The sequence below is a fragment of the Cynocephalus volans genome, chromosome 10 (assembly GCF_027409185.1).
Source record: "Cynocephalus volans isolate mCynVol1 chromosome 10, mCynVol1.pri, whole genome shotgun sequence".
NCBI lineage: Eukaryota > Metazoa > Chordata > Mammalia > Dermoptera > Cynocephalidae > Cynocephalus > Cynocephalus volans.
This window is the reverse complement of record NC_084469.1, coordinates 50,699,558-50,709,206: the sequence shown is the minus strand read 5'-3', so window position 1 is coordinate 50,709,206 and position 9,649 is coordinate 50,699,558. Positions and strand designations below refer to the sequence as shown.

Below are 9,649 nucleotides of genomic sequence, written 5' to 3'. Positions count from 1 at the left end.
GCTTCTGACTTTTAAGAAAGCGAGATTAAAAAATAATCGTCAGCTTCAGCAAAGACCCCGGGAGGACGGGAAAGGTGTTTTAGTTAGGGCAAGAGCGAAGAACCTCCAACACCCTGCATCTCACACCACTAAGATTCTGCCGATCCCCGCAAAGAGAGGAGGAGATATTTACCCTTTACCAAGATGGCCGCCCCGGCCCCTACCCCATCCGCCACTTTACCAAGATGGCCGCCTCCGGAAGTATGAAACGGGTGGGCGTGTAAGCTCTGCGCGCGCACGCCCCAAACCGGATTTCCGGGGCGCCAGTAAAGGAATTCTTCTTTTGACAAGATGGCGGCGGGAACTAGCATCGGTGGCGGCAGGCACTGCTCGAAAAGCGATGTCAATTCTGGCTTCCTGGGTCTGCGGCCGACTTCAGTGGACCCGGCGCTCAGGCGGCGGCGGCGAGGCCCAAGAAATAAGAAGCGGGGCTGGAGGCGGCTCGCACAGGAGCCGCTGGGACTGGAGGTCGATCAGTTCCTGGAGGACGTGCGGCTGCAGGAGCGCACGAGCGGGTGCGTGGGGCGGGACTTCCCGGGAGCTGGGCCGCGTTGTGTGTGGCCAAGTGCGAGGCGGAGTACCTGGAGGTCTTCCGGGAGGCTGGGGACCCCTGTTCCGAGCACCGCCCGGGAAACAGAGAGGATGGGCTGGGGGCTCAGGGTGGGAAGCTAGGGTACTGGATGGAGTTACCAGGTTTAGCAAGTAAATATATAGGACACCTAATTAAATTTGAACTTCAGGTAAACAACGAATAGTTTTTTAGCAGAAGTACATCCCTAGCTTGGTGCTTTTTAAATATTAAATTCTGTAAACTGTGGGGCGAGGCCTTAGCGTGGAAGGGTCCCATGGTGGGAAGAGGGTGCTTGAATGAACGTAAGAGGAAGGCTGGACCCTGGGAGGTGAACCTATTCCCTCCCTAACATCTCGATTGACGTTCTGCATTTCCATCTCCCAGTGGCTTGTTGTCAGAGGCCCCCGATGAAAAGCTTTTCTTCGTGGACACTGGCTCCAAGGAGAAAGGTGAGGAGGGGCTTTTGTGGTGGTGCACGGCTGCGATTGGTCATTAACCCAGTTTCTGAGAAGATCTGTATTAATGATATGGTTTGTAAGCCAGACACCTTCTGAAAAGGGTCAGTTTTAACATAAACGAGAGGACCCAGAATGTTCATAAAGCAAGCCAGAGACTAACTTAGAGAAGGCATATATATTTTTTTTAATTTAGGTATCAGTGATCTCAATGTACAGATAAGCCAGGTAGGGCTCTGCCTTGATAAATAGGTTAGAAATAAATCAGGGGATCTTCTGTTAGTTTTCAGAAAAGCAAGCTAAGGATCTGCTTTAAGGAGTCAGACTGTTTTCGTTAATAAGATGGGCTTTATTAAGAACAAGAGAACTTTAATGAGTAGGCAAAAAACTAGTCCATACCTGCTTGCTTTAATTTGCCAAAATGCAGGGTCAGGACCTGCTGAAACAAGTGGAGAAGTGAGTTAGGGATTGGTTTGATGAGTAATAGGGTTTATAGCAGTATGTAGAAAAACAAACTTAGAGTAGACAATCTGCTTTAATGAAGGTACTGAAAACAGGCTGAGGAATCAGTTCCTGGAGGACGTACAGCTTTAATTTTCTGCTTTAATGGAAAAGTTGATAGCTTTAATGAGCAAAATGGTGAACTGCTTTAACAGCAGGAAACCTCTAATAAGCATGTGTGAGATCACTCAAAGAGTCTGTTTTAATGAAAACAAGAAGACCTGTTTCAGTGAGCAGAAAAGAGTGAAAGAACCTGCTTTGGGACATAGGAGACTTCGTTTTGTTTTTTCTTTTTTCTTTTTGTTTTTTTGGCGGCTGGCTGGTACAGGGATCGAACCCCGGACCTTGGTGTTATCAGCACCATGCTCTAACCAACTGAGCTAACTAGCCAGCTCTGGAGACTTTGAATGAGCAGGTAAAATGCAAGGTCAGCTTTCACAGAAGTGAGTAGATGTGTGTGAGCAGAAAAGGTTAGTCAGTGACCTGCCCTAGTGAACAGATGAAGTAGTTAAGGGCCTGTTTTGGCAAGTGGGAAATCTTCAGGAAACAGAGGACAGGCAGTTTATGGGTTCAACTTTAGTAAGAAAACATGGGCAAAGACAATAGTGATTGTGAGTATTCATAGGTGATTCTTGTGTTCTGTTCTTCTGAAATAATTACATCTCCACAGCCCAATGAGGGAGGTATAATGTTCTCGTTTTGGAGGCACGGAGGAGTGAAGTCTCTTGTGTGAGGTCTCACAGTACATGGAATGGTACAATTCTGTCCTAGTATGTTTTGTTCTAGAGTTATTGCTTTTAACTCTGATGGCTAACAGTTGCTTTAGAAGTAAAAAGCAGAGAATGCTGTGCTGAGAATTAGATGTCCTGGGTCTCCCAAGTCCAGCTCTTTGGCCTTCCCTAGGCCTCTGTTTCACCTGAGTACCTGCTCTCTTTCTCATTCTGTGGCCGTTCCCCTGCTGTGGCTGGGAGCTGCTCATGTGCAGGGCTGTGGGTGTGACTCCTTCTGTGTCCCCGGCACAGGGCCTTCCTCCTGCTGGCCCAGGACATGGAGGTATTGGAGGCCAGGGCTTGGGCACCTTTGGTCCTACCCTTGGGGGCCTCTTTCCTTGTGTGGGAGTCCGAGTCAGCCTTGGGACCTCCAAGACTGTGCTGAGATGACTTAGAATGGCAGGTCTGATGTCTCCAGTGGAGCTGAAATGGAGGGCTGTCGGGGCTTGGTCTTTGGTAGTGGGGAGGCCTGAGGCCTCGAGTCCTTTCTCTGACTCAGAGCTGAAGAAGAAGAGGACCAAAGTCCAGAAGAAGTCATTGCTTCTCAAGAAACCCCTTCGGGTTGACCTCGTCCTTGAGAACACATCCAAGATCCCTGCCCCCAAAGAGTGAGTGTCCTACCACTTCCAGACTGCTATTTCCTGCCAGACCTTGGCCCTAAAGGGTTTCCTGCGTGTGTGTGTGTGTGTGTATGTGAGAGAGAGAATGATAAGTGAGGGTCATGGGGTATGTGTGTATGTGTCAGATTTGGGCTTTGAAGACTATATCGGAGGGAGTGAGATTGGTGCCCTGGGTGTCAGGCCAAGGCAGGTGACAATGGGTCTGGCTCAAGCTGGGGATTCTGGGGATGGAGAGGAAGCCTGGGCCGGGGACAGCCCTGGGGAGAGGATATCTATGAAGGGACGGTGGGGTACCTGCCTTTTGGAGAGGAGGTACTAGAGATGGAACTGCATGAATGGTGCGGTGAGCCTGACTGGGAGGAGGCCTAGCCACTTCTCAGGCTGTTACCTCACCCACTGCACTCCTGCTGCCTCTCCCCAATGCAGCATCCTTGCCCACCAGGTCCCCAACGCCAAGAAACTCAGGCGGAAGGAACAGCTATGGGAGAAGCTGGTGAAACAGGGCGAGCTGCCCCGGGAGGTGCGCAGGGCACAGGCCCGGCTCCTCAGCCCTTCTACGGCCAAGCCCAAGACTGGGACCCAGGACACTGTTGAGCGACCCTTCTATGACCTCTGGGCCCCGGACAGTGAGTGATCTGCCATTGCCTGTGTACAGGGACAGGACTGCCATGCAGTCGTGCGTTGTGCACTGCCCAAGAGGACTGTGTCTAAGGGGGTGCCCTGTGGGTGTTGCTGTGATGGTCTTCTGTCAGGAAGTCGAGCGTCCTGAAGAGGTGCCCTTTTCCCATTTGTGTTCCGTTTTCCTGAGTTGTAGGGGCTCCTGCCCTCAGCCTTGGGTCTCTTTCACTTTCTGAATCCTGTCTAAACACAGTTTTGTGTTTCTCAGGCCCCTCAGGGTCTGAGAATCAGTCCTTCCCTCACGTGGGCTTCAGTGCCATTTTTTGGAATTAGGAGGGATTGGAGGGAGTCCCTTGGAGAAGTGACCCTTTTCCACCAGCAGCTGCCCCTCACTGTCTCCACAGACCCTCTGGACATGCCATTGGTTGGCCAGGATGAGTTTTTCCTGGAGCAGACTAAGAGGAAAGGAGTGAAGGTGAGATGTATGGGCAGGGCATCCTGGTGATGGGAGGCCTGAGGAGGGGGCTGGGAGCCATGGGAGCTGCTCAGTCTCAGCCTGTCCATCCTGGTGACAGAGAACCCACACACTGCAGCCAGGCGGCCCAGGTTCCAGTCTCAGCTCTGGTGCTGACTGATCCTGGGAAGGTGGCCTAACCTCTCTGTGCTTCTGTTCCTTTCTCTGTAACATGAGAATGACAACTGTGGGGTGGTTGGGAGAACTTAAAGAGGTAATGTCTGAAACAGTTGAAGACAGTGCCCAGCGTGTGATGTAAGTGTTGTCTTTTTCAGGTTTTGATGTGTAGGCTTCTTCCTCTTGAGTGGCTAGCCCCTATTGCCTTAGAACCCAGGTGCCTCAGAATCTCTGGGGTCCAGCTTCATTCATGAAACAAGTAACAAGGATCTTCTCCCTGCCAGGCACTGGGTGTGGTGGAGAGCAAAGCAGGGGTGTGTGTGTTGGGGGGCAGGTTTTGTCTTTGGAAATAAACATGTCAGCATGTTGGGCTTCGGTTGGTGCCGGGAAGGAGAGAATGGGGCAGTGGCAGGTCAGCAGAACCTGCTTTACAGAGGCTAGGGAAGCTGTCGCTGGAAAGAATGAGGTACTGATGGGGTTAGAGACCTGGGGAGGGGTGTGAGAGGTCAGAGGGAAGAGCCTCCAGGCAATGAGAACAGCAAATGTAAAGTGTGAGCCAGGTCCCAGCATGTTGCAGGAGCTGCCAGAGGCGGGTGCGGTTGAGGGGTGGTGCGGGCCATATTGCAGGCTTTATTCTGAGTGAGGCAAGGTAGGGATGGGGGAGCCACCATTGGGTGTTTGGCACAGGAGAGCGGTGGCATCCAGGTGGCTGCTTAAGGTTGGACTGTGGTGGGCAGGTGTACAGGGCCAGAGATCCCAGGAGCCAAGGGTGTGAGGGTGGCGTGAGGCGGAGCCAGCATGGGCTAGGGCTGGTTGTGACCCAGCACAAAGTCCCAGGGCAGAAGCCTCAAGACTCACGGGTGGTTGGCTGTGGGGAGAGCTTGGGGGGCATCCAGGTGACCTCCAGGCTTTTGCAGGTGACTGACAAGGCCTTTGCTAGGGTAGAGACCGGACAGGGATGAAGGAAGTCTGGAAGTGGAGTGTGCACTGAATCACCCTGGGGAACTCCGTCAAAATGCAGATTCTGATTAGAAGTTCCTGGGTGACCTGGGATTTTATATTTCTTACAAGCTCCCCTGGGAGTTCTCAGGCCACACTGAGCAGCAAGACTCTAGAAAGTGTTTGTCAGCCATGTCCTGCTCTGACAGACCACAAACTCGTAGCCTCCGCGGTACCCTGCTGTAGATTTCAGACTGACAGACTGCGGTGACTAAAATCAGGACCCACCTCACCTTATGTTTTTGTAGGTGTCACCCCTTCCCCACAGGTGGGGGGGGGTCACCGTGTGGACTCTTACCAGAAAGGCAGGCAGAGCTGCTGCTGACAGGGAACTTGCTCACCCTGGGGTGCCGCTCTTTGGGGTGCTAGGTGTCTGCTGCTTGAGACACTAATTTCACAGGGCACCTCACAGGCTTCAAGGTGGTGGGCCGTGCAGCCAGCCAGTGTGCATCCCCTCCATGACCTCTGCCATTTCCTAAGCCAAGAGTTCCAGCACTGCAGTTTGTGGGAACTTGAATCACAGGGCTCCTGGGCTGTGTTAGTCCATTTGTGTTGCTCCAACAAAGTACCTGGGACTGGGTAATGTATAAATGATGGAGATTTATTTCTCACAGTTCTGGAAGCTGTAAGTCCAAGATCAAGGCACTAGCAGTTTCAATGTCTGGTTGAGGGTTGGGTCTCTGCTTCCCCAGTGATGCCTTGAACGCTGTGTCCTGACATGGCAGAAGGGCCAGAGCGGCTGACTCTGTGCGAAGCCTCTTTTATAAGGCATTGATCCTATTAATGAGGGCTCCGCCCTCATGGCCTAATCATCTTCTAAAGGCTCCACTTCTTAATATCACATTGGCCATTAAATTGCAACATACGAATTTTGGGTGACACATTCAGACCATAGCATTATCCTTACCCTGCCTTGGCCTTATCTTCCTCCAGCGGCCACCGCATCTGCATACCAAGCCCTCCCAGGCACCTGCTGTGGAGGTGACGCCTGCTGGGGCCTCCTACAACCCATCCTTTGAAGACCACCAGGTACATAGCTGTGGTGAGGCCTCTCTGCTTAGTCAAACTGCCCTCACCAGGTGCTTCTTTGCTAGCCCTGTGCTAGGTGCCTGTGGGGATTCAAGTGGTCAAGATAGCCCTGGGCCTGTTGTCAGGGGGCTTGTGGTCCAGTGGGGGAGACAGACCTGTTCCCAGACAGTGATGACCCACAGTGGTTGAGGCTGGGAGTCCAGCCTGGGGGTTCAGGGAAGCGCTCATTGGAGGAGGGGATGTCTGAGCCAAGGTGGAGGCTGAGTAGGGGTTTGCTGTGGGAAGAGGGGAATGGATTTGGATCTCCTCACCCCCACCTCTGCCCCCTCACAGACCTTGCTCATGGCGGCCCATGAGGTTGAGCTTCAGCGGCAGAAGGAGTCAGAAAAACTGGAGCGGCAGCTGGCCATGCCCATTGGGGAGCAGATGGCCACCCAGGTGAGCCTCACACCTGCCATTCCACCCACCCACCCACCACCCCTGCCCTGCCTGCCTGGTGCCTAGCCCCTGACCTTGTTCCCCTCTCTCTCCCCCACCACAGGAGTCTGTGTTCCAGGAGATGTGTGAAGGGCTTCTGGAGGAGTCGGATGGGGAGGGGGAGCCTGGCCAGGGTGAGGGGCCTGAGGGCGAGGAGCCTGAGGCCGGAGGAGCCAAGGCATCATTGGCACCTGCCCGCCTGGCCCCTGCAGAGAAGAAAACAGAGCAGCAGCGGCGGCGGGAGAAGGCTGCCCGCATGCTGGTAAGCCCTGTAGGCTGGGGTTGCACTCCCTGCACCCGCAGCCTGCCTGCTGGGGTTCCTCTGCTCTCTTTCTCCTGCCTTCAGCCTGCTTTCTCTCGTGTCCACAGCCTGCCTTCTCTAAACCCCTTCTCTGAGCTGCTTGTCAGCTAAGACCTACTTCCCAGCACCTTCCAGGCTCCACTCTGGGCTCAGGGATATGGTTGGGAGCGCACTTGGTGAGGAGTGGGTAGTGGGGAGATTCGTGAACCGCAGACAGAGAAACAGATAATAGAGATAGTTTCAGAAAACTGCTGCTCTGAAGGCACTAAGGCAGCTTGTGTGATGTGACTGGTCATTGGTGGTCAGGAAAAGCTTCCTGGGGAAGGTGGGTTTAGAGGGCCCCTGTGTGGGGAGAGCCACCCGAAGGCCAGGTGGTACACGGCTGAGCCCAGACTCCTCTCTTTCCCCACAGCGGGCACAGCAGGCTGTGGTGCGGGCTGCCCGGCTGCGGCACCAGGAGCTCTTTAGGCTGCGTGGGATCAAGGCCCAGGTAGCCCAGCGGCTGGCAGAGCTGGCGCGGCGGAAGTGGAAGAGGCAGGCACGGCGGCTGGCTGAGGCCAACAAGCCCCGTAGGCTGGGGCGGCTCAAGTGAGGCCCGGGCTAACAGTTTCCTGGGGAGGTGGGGAGGGATCCAGATCCCATGTCCTGGCACCTTCCTGCCTTTGCTCAGGATGCCCCCTGCTGGGAGACCACCTGTTCCCCTCAAAGCCCTGCGTTCTCTGAGGCCCACTCTTCCTTGGGAGGGGGCTTTGGACTTGGTGTCTTTGTGCCCTGCCAGGGGCTGACCCCCTGAATACCCCGTCCCTGTGATTTCTAGGTATCAGGCTCCCGACATCGATGTGCAGCTCAGCTCGGAGCTATCTGACTCTCTAAGGACCCTGAAGGTATTTGCCCACCTGGGGTGACATGGTGCTATGGGGGTCCCGTGCCCAGTGATGACACCCATCCTTGCTCCCCTTGCCCCTCAGGGGCTGTGGGCGACACCTTGGCTGCCCCCAGGCTGGACCAGTTGGGCCAATGCCTGGGGGCTGAGGGCATGGGGTCCTAAGTTGGAAGTTCTGAAGTAGGCTCTAATGTGTAGAGACTCGTCTTTTAACAGAAGGGACAGAGCAGATGTGAAGATAAGGACTAGAAAGTCCCCTGGCTGCCATGTGGAGGGTGGGGCTAGGTTGTGGCTGGGGCTGGGTGATGTGACCCCCGGAAGGCCCAGTCAGGTCCGGTTGCAGCCCTGGTCTCCTGGCCCCTGTCTCCTCACCCCCTTCAGTTCTGCAGGGGTCTTCCTAAAGCTCAAAGCAGACCCTGTCCCTCCCCTGCTCAGAACCTGCCATGGCTCCCCAGTACCCCCAGAGGAAGCCTGGCTCCACCCCACAGTATAAGCCTTGCCTTAGGGCTCTGGCAGCTGTGCCTCAGTAGTGAACCGTGCACCTCCTCCTTCTGACCACAGCCTTTGCCTCTGTTGTTCCTTCCACCTGGTATTCCCTGTCCCACTTCTTCACCAGCCTCCTTCCTGTTGATTCCTCCAAGCTCAGCTCAGAGGCAGCCATGGGTCAGTACTCATCAACCACCAAGACAGCCCCACGGTGTTCAGGAGGCAGCACTGGGGAGACCCCAGGGGGCTGAGCCCTCCCTGGACTCCCTGGGGCCAGGCTCCTGCTGAGGCCTCCTTCTCTGTCTCCCACAGCCTGAGGGCAACATTCTCCGAGACCGGTTCAAGAGCTTCCAGAGGAGAAACATGATTGAGCCTCGGGAGAGAGCCAAGTGAGAGGCCCCTGGGGCTGCCCTGTCGGGGTGAGGGCGTCTGGAATGCGCCCCTGGTGCTTGGCGGGGTCACTGGTCACTGACCGCTCCCTTGTCCCTTCTCTAGGTTCAAGCGCAAGTACAAAGTGAAGCTTGTGGAGAAGAGGGCGTTCCGTGAGATCCAGTGAGTGGGGCTCCCCATCGCCTTCCATGCCTAACTGGTCTGGCTGTGACAGAAACAGGGCTCTAACTCGCTTACACAAAAAGAAAGGAATGGTCCTCCTTCCCCGTGGTGTCCTCAGGGTCCCAGGGCCCTTCCCAAGCCCGACAGCTGCGGTTAGTGGGTGAGCAGCACTCCCTCTGCCAGGCCCGGGAGAGGGCCAGCCCACCAGAGGCAGCTGAATGCAGCATGGGGGCGGGGAGTGTCCCCAAAGGGAAATCGAAGGGCTAAAACCAGAAGGAGGGGTGTCAAGTTGGAAAGGACACAGGCACCCACCCCCTCATCCATCCTTAGCCCCTTTTCTTCTGTCCCCAGGCTATAGCCACTGCTGGATGCTGGAGCCCCTAACTTTCAATAAAGCACCTTCTGACAGCTTAGGCTTTGTGTATGACTTATCTCCCTCCTGCAGGCAGCTGCTCTCTCCATGAAGTTTATCTGGTGCACAGAGGTAGGTCCCAGAACCTTCATCTCCCCTAGAGCCTGGTGAGAGAACCCAGGGTCTGTCAAAGGGCCGTCCACTGGCTGAATCGTGTCCCGGCCAACAGTGGCAAAGTTGGCAGCCTTACGAGATGGTGTAGATCCTAGAAAGAAAATCGGCAGAGAGGACAGGGCTTTTGGGCTGACTGGATGTGTGAGAGGTTAGGGAGAGGTGAGCTCCAGATCCACACACGGGTTTCTGGC

At 54.9% G+C, this 9,649-nt stretch overlaps 1 protein-coding gene and 1 non-coding gene across 2 annotated transcripts; both read left to right on the top strand.

Annotated features, from left to right (window-relative positions):
- The first annotated feature begins 330 nt into the window (after positions 1–330).
- Positions 331–9,345, top strand: NOP53 (NOP53 ribosome biogenesis factor). Its single transcript, XM_063112690.1, has 12 exons — positions 331–554; positions 995–1,059; positions 2,836–2,944; positions 3,383–3,582; positions 3,979–4,049; positions 6,138–6,233; positions 6,567–6,671; positions 6,775–6,972; positions 7,424–7,599; positions 7,829–7,895; positions 8,693–8,769; positions 8,876–9,345. The coding sequence occupies exons 1-12, from the start codon at positions 331–333 to the stop codon at positions 8,934–8,936; spliced, it is 1,449 nt and encodes a 482-aa protein (XP_062968760.1). The 3' UTR covers positions 8,937–9,345.
- LOC134389868 (small nucleolar RNA SNORD23) lies at positions 7,938–8,048 on the top strand. The gene has a single exon (XR_010024824.1). It is a non-coding gene; the product is annotated as a small nucleolar RNA SNORD23 (small nucleolar RNA).
- Positions 9,346–9,649: the final 304 nt, after the last annotated feature.

Coding starts and splice junctions, on each gene's coding strand:
- NOP53 (XM_063112690.1), top strand. CDS start 331: ATGGCGGCGGGAACTAGCATCGGTGGCGGCAGGCACTGCTCGAAAAGC. Junction 6,234..6,566: donor CATCCTTTGAAGACCACCAG/GTACATAGCTGT, acceptor GCCCCCTCACAG/ACCTTGCTCATGGCGGCCCA. Junction 6,672..6,774: donor GGGAGCAGATGGCCACCCAG/GTGAGCCTCACA, acceptor CCCCCACCACAG/GAGTCTGTGTTCCAGGAGAT.